Source organism: Pseudophryne corroboree, chromosome 2, assembly GCF_028390025.1.
Source record: "Pseudophryne corroboree isolate aPseCor3 chromosome 2, aPseCor3.hap2, whole genome shotgun sequence".
Taxonomy (NCBI): domain Eukaryota; kingdom Metazoa; phylum Chordata; class Amphibia; order Anura; family Myobatrachidae; genus Pseudophryne; species Pseudophryne corroboree.
The window spans coordinates 454118491-454136344 of NC_086445.1; the positions used below are offsets into that span (position 1 = coordinate 454118491).

General features: G+C 43.1%; 1 protein-coding gene across 8 annotated transcripts in view; it reads left to right on the forward strand.

The window, feature by feature from the left end:
- Positions 1-17854, forward strand: part of LOC135027842 (uncharacterized) — a 1366020-nt gene that overhangs the window by 83496 nt on the left and 1264670 nt on the right. For all 8 annotated transcript variants that reach the window (XR_010224289.1, XM_063953746.1, XM_063953745.1 and 5 more), the window contains exons 3-4: positions 11315-11487; positions 13498-13688. Coding sequence is in view for 7 of the 8 variants with exons in the window: in XM_063953746.1 (XP_063809816.1) it covers positions 11315-11487; positions 13498-13688 (364 nt within the window). In the remaining variant the exon portion in view is untranslated. The remainder of the gene's footprint in view (positions 1-11314; positions 11488-13497; positions 13689-17854) is intronic.

A 17854-nucleotide genomic window follows, 5' to 3' on the forward strand; every position in this document is an offset into this window, starting at 1 on the left:
CGTTTCTCCACACCCAGGCGGCTTCTTCAAGAGCCAGAGTGTTCTACTCTGAGCATTTCTTTCATTCTTTTATACCTTGTCCTTTGTAATTAGTGAAAGCAGGTGTGTATAGAATCTCAACAGGTGCAATCCAATTAGCACTCTCATATAACAATGTTTAGCTCAGAGTATCACTAAAAGTGGTCTGTTTAAATAGTAACAGTAATTAACATTTAAAAGTACTTGATAATATTATACTAGTACATATGCAAAGTACTCATATAAAACTACATACTTAATACAAAGCGGGCAGAATAGGAGACTCTAAATTTATATTAGTGTCATTACTCCAAACTATTATAATCTCTGATAGTAAAAATATATATAATTACTCAATTTTATAAATGACAAAATCATGATAATATAATCTTTATTTTGTGTTGTTTTCTAAACTACACAAACCTCTCATAATTTTATTACATTTATTTTATTGTATTAGCGCAGTGCAGAGTATAGAGCTCTACATCTCTGCGCATGCGCTCATAGTGTACTGTAAATATACCAGTATCTATTGGGTTTACAACAATTAAGAAAGCTCCATCGCTATGTTATCTTTACTAGCACACATATTGGGCCCTCCCATATAATTAATTTAAGTGGCCTCCAGCTAAAACATATATATATATATAATCATATAGACCCGTGCCCAGAGACGCGAGCAGACCCTAGAATAGACATGTCGCTAGCAGTATAGAGACAATGTCAGATCTGGTCGCAGTCGTGGGTACCAGCCAAAAAATATCCCCACCTAGGGGTGTAGTTATATAAGGGGCTACAGAAATATGAGGGAGCCAAGATTAAGATCAAAGAAGAGCTTATATATATAGGAGTTATTAATAAGGGAAAAGAAGGAAACCAAGGAAAGAACACACACACACAGCCCTGCATGGATCTAACACTGATTAAATGAATTCAAGATCTATTGTTTCATTTAGCCCATGTGGCTTCAAAGACTGCAGTCTCCAGATCCAGGCAGCTTCCTGGCGACATAATGTCCTAAAACGGTCCCCTCCTCTTGGGGTAACCTTAATCTGTTCAAGACCAATTAATTGCAAGCATGCAGGGTTACTGGCATGAACTTCTGTGTAGTGCCGTGAGACACTGTGATTCATGTAACTTTTAAGGATATTTCTCCTATGTTCCATGAATCGCAGTTTTAATGCCCTAGTGGTGCGTCCCACATAATATAATTGACAGGAACAGCGCAACAAATAAATTACAAAATTTGAGCTACAGTTGATAAATGATTGAATCTTAAACTCTGTATTTGAACCCGGTGCAGATATATGCTTAATTTTGTTAACTACATGGTTACACGTTGTGCATTTGTTATGATTACATCTAAAAAAAAACGTAACTTTTGGGCCCACTATTGTTTGCTGTTCACTCAAAGCCGTATTTTCACACGATCCACTAAAAAAGCTAGGAGCCAATATATTCCTAAAGTTTCTAGCCTTCTTAAAGATGATCGTAGGGTTTGCAGGGAGAGTAGCACTCAAAATCGGATCAGTCATCAATAGCTTATAATTACGTTTAATTATACAGGAAATTTTATTTGCTTTCACGTTGAATTTAGATTTAAATGCCAAGTTATAATCATTTGTTTTCCGGGTTTTCTTCTTCTTATTTTTATTGTTATTATTAGTATTATATCCAGATTTCTTACTTGATTTTTTTGGCAAAGTGTTAGACATTAATGCGTAATCTACGTGTTCATTCATATCTCCACCCTCAGTTACTGATAATGTATCCTTAGTTTTAAGAATTATATCCCTATCTAATGTTTGTGAATAGGCAATGGCCTCTTCCAGTATATCCTCAGGGTACTCACGCTCCCTCAAAGAGGTAATGAGTCCCTCAGCTTGTTTGGCAAATGTACAATCTAATGTACAGTTCCGTCTAATTCTAAATATTTGACTTTTCGGTACATTATTTAGCCAGCTCTTTTTGTGATTACTCGTATAAGGAATAAAACTACAAGTATCAACTGTTTTTTTGTAGGTTGACACCATCAGCTTTTCCTCTACCACCTCCACCGTAACGTCCCAAAAATTAATTTGTGAAGGATGGTGTGTGCAGTTGAAGGACAAACCATAATCGTTAGTGTTTAAAAATTCAACAAAATTAGTGATAGTAGTATCATCCCCCTTCCAAATAAAGAGCAAATCGTCAATATAGCGACAATAGAGGACCAGGTTCGCCAAGTATGGGCCCTCCCATATATGGACCTGCTCGAGGTCACCCATATAGATATTTGCAAAACTCGGTGCGAACCTGGTCCCCATCGCCGTACCGAGTGTCTGTAAATAGTGAGAGTGATCAAACAAAAAGTGATTGTGTGTTAAAATAAAATGAATAGCAGAAGTGATAAAATTGCGCTTCATCTCTGAGTCCATTCCAATTTTTATAAGTGCATCGTCCACAGACTGCACACCTTTAGAGTGTGGAATATTAGTGTACAACGCTTGTACATCACAAGTAATTAAAGTGTAGTCGGGGGCCCAAATGTGGCCCTCCACAAGTTTAATAAATTCAGTGGTGTCTCTGATGGGAGATCTCAGAGATGTCGCGCAAGGTTTCAAAAAGTGATCAACATAATGGGATAAATTAGACGTCAAACTCCCAATACCAGAAATAATAGGTCACCCCGGGGGTGCGTGCAGGGTTTTGTGAATTTTAGGAAGGTGATAATAGACCGGAGGATAGGGTGGAGGGGGTAGAGGAAATTGAACTCATCTTTAGTAATCATACCTGTAGTCTGAGCAGTCTCCAAAAAGCTCTTTAGTTCTAACTGATATTTGGGGGAGGGGTCACTATTCCATCTGTGCTGGGGGTGGAGAACGGTGTATTGGTGCATCCACACTGTGCCGGAGGGTGGAGAGCGGTTCCCTGTTTGCGCCGCAGATGGTCTGCGCCACTGACGAATCCCGCCGCTGACGGATGTCTCACCCGTGCACAGGGTGATATAGAGCGGCTCCATACAAACATCTGCGGTGCAGCGAGGAAAAGTCGACGCAGACTGTGAGTAACAGTTACTATACAACTCCTATTTCTGCACCGTTCATACATCTAGTGGATTTGGAAGTTGATGAACTTTTTCCAGCTGGAATTAAACTTACAAAAATTTGAGGACACTCGTATGCACGGCCGTGTTAGAATCTTTGTGCCTCTATTGTGGGCGAGTATTCAAACAAAGATAAAATCAAATAGAGAATTATCTCTTATTCAAGGTTACTGTGACTGCCTTCCAAGTGCTTATAATTAGTCTATACCATTGCTTACTCTAGAGGTTTCAGAAACCTCAGCTTCATATGATTGCTATGCTGTGGTCTTATATATTTTAAAGTGTTATCTGTTTTTAGTTTGTCTAATAAATTGTTTTATTTATTTTTGTGTTCATCATTGGCATTGAGCGCTTACCTGGTAACTCTTTACACATGTTTAAATGGTATAAGAACAAAGGGATTCACCTTTACAGGACAGGAGGGGACAGAACTAGGTTATGAGGTGGTGTTTGGTATCTAGCTGTAGGGTATTTTAAGAGCAATATTCTGGTGTTAGTTTGCAGAAGATCGCACGCTCCTGCGAATAGTTATGCGCAGGAGTAGAATATAAATATTAACTGTATTTACTGTACACTTGATATGCGGCGGGAACCCAGAGGAGACCATCTGCAAGTGCACCTGGAACAGACATCGCCCACCTATTCAAACTGACCTATGACCTCTCCTGTACTGTAAATGACCACTCCTGTGTCCAATGGATAAAGAGATTACAGTTCCCATTGTGTTAGGTTTTGGACAAATGTATAAATAGCCAGCTGCAGGCCAGGTCACTCTCTCAATCTCTGAAGATCATCAACATTGATGATTGAGGACCGGACCGGGAAGCGCAGGCGAAACCAAAACGTATGTACCATTGACTGTAGCCATTTTCTTATTGTATTGTATTGTTGTTATTGTAACCCCCTGCTAGTAAAGAACCATTGGTGTGTCAGATCCCAACATAGTCTTTGAATTACAAATTGGTGTCGTGTCTCTCTTTACCTGCTAGTGTTATATAAGTGAAATCCAGTCACACGTGTAGCTGCAAAGTGCTCACGGCGTGTCTTTGTGTGTGTATACACCGCGTGTACTTTGTACGACCGTTGCGTTGTTTGTACGCAAAAGTGCGTACACGGTACGGGGCTTTGTACGCAAACTGGGTAAAAAGTACGTAGGCTAAGGATTGATTACAGCAGCCGCAGTGGCTCCATTTAAAGTGTATTGAATGTCTTTTTAAACTGTTGCTTTTAGTCCTGTAAGTAAATCAACATTTACACACATTAAGCAGTACTGCCACTGTGCGAAACAGTAGTCCTGTCACTGCCTCCCTCTCCCTCCCTGTATCAAACCATATGGTGTGTCTGCTACCACATGGTGTGTCTGCTACCACATGTTCTCGCTCCGCAGTGTGGAGTGTAGAAATGATGGGAGCGGGGGGGAGGCTGCAGCGAAGGTCAGTGCAGGAAAGGAGCCGGGAGCAGAAGGGCCTCACTGAAGGAGCCGGGACTGAATCGGGAGGCTGGCGCCCAGCATTTTCTGCAGCACGTTTAACAGGCGACCCTGCTCCCCAGAGTGAACGTCGGGTCCGCTGTTTGAGCTGCGACGGTCCTAGCGCTCGCCGGCTCCTAGAAAAATTAAGATGCAGTGCCAGTCTCAGTGCAGCAGGCAGTGAGGCATGGTTTGTTCAAAAAACAGCAGTGGCCGGCAGGCTCTGTCTGTCAGCTAACGCTGCCCTATTGGAGCTGCGCTCCGATCGTAGCAGCTGGGCGCGGTATAGGGGGGATGCGCGGCCATTGATTTGAAAAGGGACCGGCCAACCAGGAACCACCATGGCGTCCCGGCGTCCCAATCCGCCCCTATCTGCCCTCCCTACAGTGCACATGGTTTTGCCCAATTGCTGACAAATTTGCTGCTACGATCAGGTCTTAATTACCCCCAAGATCACTAAGGTTGAATCCTGATAAAGCACTCCTTCTTTCTCCAGAGAAATTGGGAGCAATAGAGAGTTTGGCTCTGACTTTCTTGCCAAAGCCAACAATTTCTCTCAATGATTTAGCGGCACTAACTGGGACAAAGGTAGATCTCTCTTACATGTTTTCTCTCCTATGCAGGAACTCACTAGCTCTCCTCAGGTCTTCTTAAAAACCTGTCACTGCTAGTCAGGCATACCTATGTTATACCAACAGCAATTATAATAAAGTTGTTCTAACTTCCATTTCTTATTCTGCTTATGTATATTGTCAAAGTCAAAAATATTACATTCACACAACATGTAAACTCCAAACAGAGTGGCCTCTGTGCGTGCGCGTTACCGCCGTGCGTACGCATACTCGCGAGTTACGTACACAGGTTCGCCATGCGTTTTAACACATGGCAAAAGCATATATGGTAGCATACGCATTTGCACAGAAAAGCCACAAAGACATATTCAATACTTTATTCACATAGTGCATAATTTACACATAGTCTTCACACACTTTGTCAGCAACTTGCATACACTTAAAAGGTAAAACAACAGAGATATTCAACTTTACATGATGTGAGGGGATGGAGTAATGTTAGGGCTTAGGGGTACATTTACTAAGCAGTGATAAGAACGGAGAAGTGATCCAGTGGAGAAATTTCCCCATCTACCAATCAGCAGCTCGTATCATTTTATAGTATGCAAATTATAGATGTTACTTCAGTGCTGATTGGTTGCCATGGGCAACTTCTCCACTGGCTCACTTCTCCACTCTTATCACTGCTTAGTAAATGTACCCCTTAGTGTTTGGTATCCAGATGTGCAGCATTTTGATATCTATACTCCAGTTGCTATTTGCAGTTTATCGCATGTTTCTGCGTGTAGATATACGCAGAACTGTAATATTCGCAAACTGCTATGATACTGTACTCAGGATATTCGGCGGGAAACCAGAGGCGAACACCTGCAAGTGCACCGTGGACCAAGCATCGCCCACTGGTTCAAACCAGCCTATGACCCCTCATGTACTGTAAATAACTTGCCCTCTGACCTATGAAAGAAGAGCTTACATTTCCCATTGTACTGTATTTGGACACATTGTATAAAGTCGAGGTCTCCTGATCCAGGTTTCAGTCCCTATTTCTCTGAGGTCATCTTTCCAAGACTGACTGAGACCTGGATCCAGGAGCGCTCGCGTTTAGACGTATGTATTATTGGTTGTAGCTGTTCTCTGTATATTGTTGTACCCTTTTTACATATATATATATATATATATTCAAGTAAATACTGTTGATGCGTTGGGCCACAACTTTACATTTAACTACTGGTGTCGCATTCCATTCTTGTTTGGGGTAAGGTGTATTCAGCCGCACGTGTTGTTAAATTGTGCGCATAACGTGCCGGCGTGTATACGCAACGTATGTACACATTTTAGCGGTTATATTTTTTTTTAATAAAGTAATTTTTATTCAGTAGTCTGAAGAATAAGGTACAGACATTGCAGAGCATTATCATAGCACAAACATTACATCCATTCATCTTGAATCAAAGCCATGTTTTAAACGAAGCTTATAACAATGTGATATCAGTATAATTTCCAAAAAGAATTACACAAGGATTTCCTATTGTTCAGACCTTTAGGGTCTGCAATATCCGTAGCCATCTATATTAGTCTTCATTTCCTTTTATATTTATACCCGTAACTTAAACTGTAGGAAAATAACAAACAAAAAAAAAAAAAAAGGGGGGGGGAGGCAGAATGAGAAGGAGCCATCCGATTCAGGACTCTATTAGTCATACACATAAGTAGGTGGACACGCAGGGCCCAACCGCCAACATCTCAGTATACATCAGTTATAGTAATTTATCGATATGCTTGCATCTCAGTGCCCACTATATTTGGGGAACCAGATGAGAATGGGAGGATTCTAGCCATGGAGACCAAACCCTTTCAAACTTAGCTGATGCGTTCTGCTTCATATAAACATATCTTTCCTTAATTATTGTGTCGTTAATTAAGGTCTTAAGTGCAGATATTAATGGGCCTTTAGGGGCCATCCACATCCTTGCAATGCAAACCTTAGCCAAGGCACATACATTTAGAGCATAGAGACCCGTTGAAACAGACACAGGGGTCAAGCATCCCATTCCCAAAATACAGAATTGTGGGGTAAGCAGTCCGCCAGGCACTCCCGTACTCTCCAGAATTGACCCGACCCCCGACCAGAACACCCTCAACCTCGGGCAGTCCCACACTAGATGCCAGAATGTTCCCACCGCCCCCCCACACTTAGGACAAAGGTCAGATCTGCCCGTCCCAAATGTAGCCAGCCTAGCTGGAGTCATATATGTTCTGTGTAAAATGAAGAATTGAATCTGCTGATATCTAAGGGACTTGGTAACCTTGGCAGGGTATTCCAAAGCGAGGACCCAGTCCTCCTCAGTTATTAGACCCAAATCCTCCTCCCATTTTCCACGGAGACGTGTCATAGGGTCCGTATGGAGCTTGGTAAGAAGATATCCATACGCAAGGGAGACCATCTTAGTCCGACCCAAAGTGGTCACAAAAGTCTTGATGGGGAATGGGAGGATTCGTGGGGGTGATTCAGCAAATTGGGACTGGAGGGCGTGACGAAGCTGGAGGTATCTGAAGAAGTAAGAATTGGGTAGGTCAAACTCATCTCTCAGTTGTTGAAAGGATTTAAATGCATTATCTAGATAAAGTTGAGAGATAGAAATCACCGATCTAGGGGCCCATACCTCCCGCCCCTCAAGTGCATGCAATTCAGGGAGCCAGTCAGAATACCACAAGGGGGTGTCCGGGTCCAGGCCATCATACCTCAAGAGGTCTCTCAGGGCCTGCCAAATCTTTAGGGCCTGAAAAATGATAGGAGGAAGAAACCTAGCTATGCTCCCACTCAGTAACACCTGCATAGGAGAGAGGTGGGGAAAGTAACAGCGAATAAACTCACAATGCAAAGAGTCAGCCCCAGAGTTTTGTGCCCAAACAGCGATATGAGTCAGCTGAGCAGCAAAGTAATACATCTGAAAGTTAGGTAGAGCCAGGCCGCCGTCAGATCGCTGTCTGGTTAGAGTATTTAGCTGTATCCTAGGTCGTTTATTAGCCCAGATCAGTGAGGACAGAATGCTATTCAATTTCCTAAAGAATATTGGATAAATATATACCGGGGACTGGAGAATAATATATAAGAGTTTGGGCAGTATAATCATTTTAATGAGACTAACCCTGCCAGACACAGTCAGTGGAAGCTTACACCAAGTCTTAGATTTGCCCGTGACCCACTGCATGGTCGGGTCCAGATTCAGAGGGACAAAATCAGAAGGGTCGTTAGTTATTTGGATTCCAAGGTACTTAAATTGTACCGTCCAACATAATGGCAGGGGGATTTTGGAAGCGGTAGGAGGGGGGCCTATGACTGGCATAATGTATGATTTAGGCCAGTTAATTCTAAGACCCGAATGATCTCCAAAGTTCTCTATCACACGCAACAGGGTGGGCATTGACTTGGTGTAATCCTGCAAATCAACAACATGTCGTCGGCATAAAGAGCTATTCTATCCTCACGTGAACCTGTACAAATTCCCACAATATCTGGGTGCGATCTTATCAAGCAGGCCAGGGGCTCGATGGCCAAGGCAAACAGCGTAGGGGACAGGGGGCAGCCCTGTCTAGTACCTCGGGTCAATTGAAAAGATGGGGATACATAACCGTTCACCAAGATCCTGGCACTCGGATGTTGATACAGTAGTTTAATCCACTTTATAAAATTGGGTCCAAAGCCCATACAAGCCATCACCTCCCATAAATAAGCCCATTCAATGCTGTCAAAGGCCTTGGCCGCGTCTAACGAGACCACAGCCGAGACAGAAGGGGAGTCGTGTGGGAGTTGTAAAATGGTATGCAGTCTACGTAAATTGATAGACGTGGACTTTCCTGGCATGAAGCCGGTCTGGTCCGGGTGAATGAGGGAGGTTATCACTGTGTTGAGCCGTACTGCCAATATCTTTGCCAGGATCTTAGCATCGGTGGGAATCAGGGATATCGGTCTATAGGAGTCCGGAGATCTAGGGTCCTTACCGGGTTTTGGGATCACTATTATAACTGCCTCTGACATGGAGGGGGGGAGTTCGTTATTGGCAAATATATCTAAGTACAGGGCATGAAGCCTGGGGCCAAAGAAATCAACATGATTTTTGTATACCTCGGAGGGAATTCCGTCACATCCCGGAGCCTTGCCATTAGGGGACATACCAATGGCCGCAGTCACCTCCTCGAGCGTCAAGGGCGCCTCCAGCAGCTCACAGGCTTCAGAGGAGAGTGCGGGCAGCGGAACACCCCCCATGTAATATGAAAGATCTGAAGTAGAGCAATGTAATTGTGAATTATAAACCTCAGAGAAGTAAGATCGGAATAACAGCGCAATGTCCGGTGTGGTGTCGACAAGAGAGCCATCCGCCCCGGACATTTGGGTGATCGTGGTCCCAGGACGATCGTAATGTATAAGACGGGCCAGGAGGCCCCCCGTCCTATCAGCCTGCATATATATATTAGTAGCTTTAAAAAGGAGGGAACGAGAGTTTTTATCAGACAGGTGGGCCAACCAAACTGACTGAGCCACCAGCCATCGTGTCTTTGTCGCGGGGGCGCTGTCAGACAAGCGGTTATATTTATATGCAGCGGCTCAAACCACAGTGTGATAATGTATTGCTTTTCCTTGTAATTTAAACAACCTTAACAATATATTATACAGTGCAAATATAACCAGAGTTAAAAGTATGTCAGGCTGTCTGTCTGTCTATCTGTCTGTCTGTCTGTCTGCCTATCTATCTATCTATCTATCTATCTATCTATCTATCTATCTAGATATAGAGACACATATAGATATATGTATATTTTATTTTGTCTCAGGGTTTACCTTTCACAAGCTTTACCAGTACTGTATGCCTAAATAAACGTTTCAGTCAGTTCAGATATAAATGTGTGAGTATTATCCACCTTTGTTCCAACACACATAATATTCAACCTGAGGTGTTCTAGTAATTAGGATTAAGGATTGCTACCACTAAGCTTATAAAAATCGGATGCAGTGAGTGTTAGCCCCGCCCAGCTGCTAGTGTGCATGCGACCTGTGCACAACCTAGCCTGCTGGGCAAGTGCAACTTCACTGTTAGTGTCGGCAGGTTAGTGATTTTAAAATGTCACTTCCCTGTCTTCCAGTGGAAAATCAGGATGTTTAATGCATAACCCACTAGCTGTTTCTGGGTGGCAATCAGGGCTGTCTTTTCGTATGGGCTCAATGGGCTCTTGCCCAAGGGCCTCAGGGGTAAAAGGGCCATAGGCTGATAGCTGAGGATCCCCTCTTTCCAGGGGTACCAGATTTTTGAAAATCTGCCTTGGGGAACCTAAGATATCCTACTTTAAAGCAGTGGTCCCCATCCAAGCCTGTTAATTTTTCTTCCCAGCCAGATATCTCGGGTTCTGTCTTACTCAGAGTTTTTCTGAGGGTATATTTCAAAAGCTGGGACTCTCCCCTTTTGGAAAGCACTGGCATCTTGTCTCTACTATGCCCAGAACCAGAGATATCATCCTTCAAGCAGCTGGTCCCTGCTCCAGCTCCACACGCCTAATATGCAGTTTTATATTTTCGTTGGTGGAATGCTTTAGCTATTGAACTCTGATCCCAAGTCCCCAGTCCCTCCTGAAAGGTGGGACGCTCTCGTTTTCTTTATCCCATTAAAACTAAGAAATCTGTTTCCAGGAACTGGAGAAATCTGCAGTCAAGCATGCTGCCCTCCCACCAGAAAATGATGAATATTAAGCCCACTCCACTATCGACCCTCCCCTATGTATTAAACAACCCATACCACCCTGGAAGTCCTGTACCAGGGCCCCTTCATTCAGCCCAATGTCCCCTTCTACAGTTTAGTGTTCTCCCTCGCGCTCTATCTGTGCAGTAAAGGAATAATTAGCAGAAACTATTGCTCCAGGTCTTACATTTTGAGCAGTAGATAGAACACCTCCTACCGCCCGCGGGACATCAACGCTGCCACTGATAGCACCTCCCACCCCTGCCGCTGATGAGTGGGTAGGGGCCCCAGTGCATTGCTGTGCCCAGGGGCCTACACTGCTGTTAAGACGGCTCTGGTGGCAATCCTATTTCCTAGAACAAAGGAAGTTTGCAGGTCATAGATTCCTGCAAACTACTGTATCTCCTAACCTGTTTTTTTTTTATTTGTTTTTTATTAGGTCCTACTTCTGTGAATTTCTAAAGAATGAAGACATCCACACATTATATATTTATTTCAAGCTTGACAAGGCATCCCTTGCAGCTACTCTTACACCGCCTCCTGCCTTACAGAACAAGTGCATATGCTTTGTAAAGCTGGGAACTGCAATTAAGCTTACCCTGGAAAATATAGGTATGTGTTTAAATAATAATTTTGTAATGGTGGGCATGCAGCATAAGAATCAGACTTGAAGTATGGTAGCAGTCACAGGCTTTTTTCACACGACTCTTCACTCAGATTGCTTTGTCAGGTGGTTTCTTTATTCCTCACAAATGTTGTCACATCACATTAGTTCAGCAAGCATGGCTTCACTGACCACTAGCTAAGCCAAAACGTCACTCTCTGTCATCCGGCCACTATCTGGCATCAGAAGCCCCGCCCACTGGTTTCCACAAACCTTTATACTTTCACACAATGAATTAGTCACAAACACGTAGGCCCTCATTCCGAGTTGTTCGCTCGCTAGCTGCTTTTAGCAGCATTGCACACGCTAGGCCGTCGCCCTCTGGGAGTGTATCTTAGCATAGCAGAATTGCGAACGAAAGATTAGCAAAACTGCTACTAAATAATTCTTTGCAGTTTCTGAGTAGCTCCAGACTTACTCACAGACTGCGATCAGCTCAGTCCGTTTAGTTCCTGGTTTGACGTCACAAACACGCCCTGCGTTCGGCCAGCCACTCCCCCGTTTCTCCAAACACTCCCGCGTTTTTCACTGACACGCCTGCGTTTTTTAGCACACTCCCGGAAAATGCTTAGTTACCACCCAGAAACGCCCATTTCCTGTCAATCATTCACCGATCAGCAGTGCGACTGAAAAGCGCCGCAAGAACACCAGCAAATCTACTAAGTTTTGTGTTAAATAACTTAGCGCATGCGCTCTGCGTACCATGCGCATGCGCAGTTAGCAACAAATCGCAGCATAGCGAAAATCGGCAACGAGCGAATAACTCGGAATGACCCCCGTAGTGCAGCTGTGTGTATTACCTTTGCTGTAGCAGGGAACAGTATTCTTAACCCTACCTAACACTTGTCCTAATATATATATATATATATATATATATATATATATACAGAGCGAGAGAGAGAGAGAGAGAGAGAGAGAGAGAGAGAGAGAATTCTTTTGGTACAGCACTCACCAGTTTGTTGAAAAAGTATTTATTCCACCTCAATGTGGTACATCATAGTAGCAAACAAGTCATGTTATATGTCAGCAGATCGACATTTCAGTTCTAAAAGTACCTTTTTCAAGATCACAATGAATACATCTGTAGGATAGCCAGCAGCCCATAACACACAAATGGCTATCCTACTGATGTATTCATTGTGCCACCACTCTGTAGGGATTAGCTGAATGTTCATGTGGCTGGCTGCCGATCACAGCCTTCTCCTCCGTTGCACCGCCCCCCGCCTCTGCCTCCTCCTCTGCTGCACCACCACTGCCCTTGGCCTCCTCTGCCGCCCTCAGTCCTTCTCTGCACCTTCGCCAACTCCCACTGCCTCCTCCTCTGCACCATCTCCGAGGCCCACAGCCTCCTCTGCCCCGCGCTGACCACAGCCTCCTCATCCACCGCACCGCAGACCACAGCATCCTCAGCACCGCCGCTGCTAAATAGGTATTCTTACCCTGCTGCCTTTCTCTCTCCTTAGTCCCTACTGTATGTCTTTGCTGTCCATATTGCTGTGAGTTATCTGGGCTGGTCAGTGCAGGGGAGGTGGGACACATTGAAAAGCAGCCAATCCCGGGTATCCTGGGAATCCCGTGACTGATCGTTTTTCAATCCTGATTCTTGGGATTGGCCAAGCCTAGCCAGTACCAAGAAGATCTACAGCAATTATATCAATTGCATTTACATGATATTGGAATTAAATAACTAACTGGAGAGGAGCTTAAGTTCATTTATTCTAAGTTACTGCAGAGTATTTTATAATGGGAAGAAGGAGTCATGTTAGAGCGAAAATAGGTGCATTTTCTTACTGTTTCACGAAAATGACTTGTATTAATGTGTGTCCTGTTTAATGCAATAGTAATAATAATACTACTGCTATTAACATAGTATAGTATTTTAATTGTATTGCTGGTTATATTTTAATGTAATGAATGATTAACATATTAATGAGAAAAGGATCTGTTTCCATTTTCAGCGAATCATGTGATATCTGTGGACTGTGCCAAATTCCCATTGAAGTACTTTGATACAGTTCTTCACCAAGTCTACCTGCCTCTCCTGCTGTGCACTGATAATACAGCAAGCGGAACTTACACCACTGATAAGATTATTGACATTTTGCACAGGTTCACGGGGAGCCTGGAAGTTATAGCAGGTCATGTGGAGGTAGGTCATATGCTCATCTATTGATCCAGAGACCCTCACAGAAAGTGAGGTTGGTTGTGGTGCCTCATATAGCAAGGCAAGCTTTTTTGCATATGCAAAATCAATATAATACAGCCTATCAGCAGCAAGTAGCTGTTTGGCATTATTACGAGAAGAGTAAACAGGAAGTGCTTTTTATGTCCCATTCTCCTGCTTTCATCAACAGACTAAGTAGAACCACAACAAATCACTTTTTCAGTTCTACTCACAAAGTGTGAAGTTATAACAACCGGATATGCATTTTGTTATACAATGCATCTGGAAAGTATCCACAGCACTTCACTTTTTCCACATTTTTTTATGTTACAGCCTTATTCCAAACTGGAATAAATTCATTTTTCCCCTCAAAATTCTACACACAATAGCCCATAATGACAACGTGAAAAAAGTTTTTTGAAATTTTTGCTAATTTATTAAAAATAAAAAACTAAGAAATTACATGTAAATAAGTATTCACAGCCTTTGCTCAATATTTTGTTGATGCACCTTTGGCAGCAATTAAAGCCTCAAGTCTTTTTGAATATGATGCCACAAGCTTGGCACACCTATCTTTGGGCACTTTCGCTGCCCATTCCTCTTTGCAACACCTCTCAAGCTTCATCAGGTTGGATGGGAAGCGTCGGTGCATTTTCAGTTCTCTCCAGAGATGTTCAATCGGATTCAAGTCTGGGCTCTGGCTGAGCCACTCATGGACATTCACAGATTTGTCCTGAAGCCGCTCCTTTGATATCTTGCCTCTGTGCTTAGGGTCGTTGTCCTGCTAAAAGATGAATCGTCGCCCCAGTATGAAGTCCATAGCGCTCTGGAGCAGGTTTTCATCCAGGATGTCTCTGTACATTGCTGCATTCATCTTTCCCTCTATCCTGACTAGTCTGTCAGTTCCTGCCGCTGAAAACATCCCTACAGCATGATGCTGCCACCACCATGGTTCACTGTAGGGATGGTATTGGCCTGGTGATGAGCAGTGTCTGGCTTCCTCCAAACATGGCACCTGGCATTCATGCCAAAGAGTTCAATCTTTGACTTATCAGACCAGATAATTTTGTTTCTCATGGTCTGAGAGTCCTTCAAGTGCATTTTGGCAAACTCCAGGTGTGCTGCCATGTGCTTTTTACTAAGGAGTGGCTTCCATCTGGCCACTCTACCATACAGGCCTGATGGGTGTATTGCTGCAGCGATGGTTGTCCCTCTAGAAGGTTCTCCTCTATCCACAGAGGAATGATGTAGCTTTGGCAGAGTGACCATCGGGTTCTCGGTCACCTCCCTGACTAGGGCTCTTCTCCCCCGATCACTCAGTTTAGACAGCCGGCCAGCTCTAGTAAGAGTCCTGGTGGTTCCGAACTTCTGCCATTAACGTATGATGGAGGCCACTGTACTCATTGGGACCTTCAAAGCAGCAGACATTTTTCTGTACCACTCCCCAGATTTGTGCCTCGAGACAATCCTGTCTCAGCGGTCAACAGACATGGGGGGTAAAAAACCACGTGCACTGCAGGGGGGGGGGGGGGGTTGGGGGGGGAGATATAACATGTGCAGAGAGAGTTAGATTTGGGTGGGTTATATTGTTTCTGTGCAGGGTAAATACTGGCTGCTTTATTTTTACACTGCAATTTAGATTTCAGTTTGAACACACCCCACCCAAATCTAAAGGGCCATACACACTAGACTATATATTCTGCAGATGTGAACAATAACGACAATTGTGAACGATATATCTTTCACATCGTCTAGTGTGTATGGTCCTGCAATCAATGATGTGCGCACTCGCGCTCGTTGATTGCAGGTTGGCGGTCGCCCCTGCAGCATTCTTAATGTGAGCAATGTCACTTGTGACATCGCTCATCACGGCATGTCTGTACGGAGCCGCGATGAGCGATGTTCACAATGTGACATTACTCACATTCCCGGCAGCAGCTCTCCTCCCCGGCAGCGGCTCTCCTCCCCGGCAGCAACGGTAGTGGCTCTCCTCCCCTGCAGCGGCGGCAGAGTATCTTCTTCCTGGCAGCGGCTCCTTTCTAGCTGAGCCGCTGACGGGAGTCGCTGAGCGTCTCTATTAATTTCTCCCACTGCCCCACCAATGAAGTTTTTTCACCCACTGTGCCACCAACTTAATAAAAAAAAATTACTACAACCACCAACTTAATAAAAAAAATTACTACAATTGGTTCATAAATAATATAAAAAAAAAAAAAAAAAAAAATATATATATATATAAAGGCACTCACTTGATCCAAATGCAGGAAAAAGTAAAACAAGCCAGCACTCACGATTTTTGATGCAAAGAGAAATCAAGGTTTATTCCATGTGGTCACGAGGAGCGTACATACAAGCACAGCCCACAGCCCGACAGCTGTTTCGACCAACTTAGGTCGTCCTCAGGGGTGTTTGTGCCCAGGAGTGCCGCACTTGGAGAGAGTATATATATATATATATATATATATATATATATTTGAAAAGATATAAGACCTTTATCGCGCTAAAGATGTGAAAGCTTCAACTTAGGAAAGATACCCCCTGTTAGAACAGATAATGAAAGAAGAGATTTCCCCAGGGAGCTGGTGTCGTACTTTGGTATGTACAAGTTTTGTATAATAAAATAATCTTAAAAAAGAGAGATTGTTTATTTTTTTAAAAAGCAATACATAAAACTGTTTACAATTTGCCCAGAATAACAATAAGCAATGTTTGTACAGACGATAGTTGTGTTGGTAATTCAAACAACATCAAAATGATCTTCTTTGTAGAGATGTCAGAGAACAATGTGCTAACCCAACGCATTTCGTCCTACAGACTTCATCAGGGGTGTATTAATCAAAGAATCACAATATGGACATACATCTTATCGTGTCTTCAAAAAGGCAATTTAACAATGCTTAAAATAGTATCGGACCAAATTTCATCATATAGGGTATCAATTTAAATTGAATTGGAAGTAACCCTTTTCACTGATTATCCACTGGGTATAACCTTTTTGAAATTTAGAGTAATTCTGAATCAGTTTAATTCAATTAAGCCCATAAGATGGCAAATCACTGGATATCTTCCAGATGTCAATTTAGACAAAGTGGACCATTGTAATAGTACCAATTAGATTACATCAAGCCCATAAAGTGACTGATCACTGAGTGTCGTCCCAGTGTTTATTTGAACAGGGCAAATCACTGCAACAGTGCCGATACAATTAAATAAAGCCAATTGAAGCAGCTAATCACTGGATATCGTCCAGGTATCAATTTTGAACAAGGCAAACCACTGCAATTGTGCCTCTCCACAGAAAGTGACACTCCTAGCTGCTGCAGCTAGGAGTGTCACTTTCTGTGGAGAGGCACAATTGGTTACTTCCAATTCAATTTAAATTGATACCCCATATGATGAAATTTGGTCCGATACTATTTTAAGCATTGTTAAATTGCCTTTTTGAAGACACGATAAGATGTATGTCCATATTGTGATTCTTTGATTAATACACCCGTGATGAAGTCTGTAGGATGAAATGTGTTGGGTTAGCACATTGCTTTCTGACATCTCTACAAAGAAGATCATTTTGATGTTGTTTGAATTACCAACACAACTATCGTCTGTACAAACATTGTTTATTGTTATTCTGGGCAAATTGTAAACAGTTTTATGTATTGCTTTTTAAAAAAATAGACAATCTCTCTTTTTTAAGATTATTTTATTATACAAAACTTGTACATACCAAAGTACGACATCAGCTCCCTGGGGAAATCTCTTCTTTCAATATATATATATATATATATATATATATATATATGAACCTATTATAATTAATTTTTTATTAAGATGGTGGCACAGTGGAAATATAATTGGTGGGGCAGTGGGTGAAAAAAACTTAATTGGTTCCCCTTTCTACAGCCCTGCCCACTCACCCAGAAATGCCTCCCCAATATTTAAAATATGTAATACCCCTTTCACACTGCCTGAAGCGGGTCGCAACTGGGAGCCTGACATCGAAGCTCCCAGGCTGCCACCCACCTCAGGCACCTTTCACACCGCAGTTAGCAGCCCGGCATATTGCTGGGTTGCTGACGTCAGCGGTGACGCAACGGGGCGCGACGCTTAGCGATCACATGATCTCCAAGTCCGCCCGTACATAGAGAGTGAAC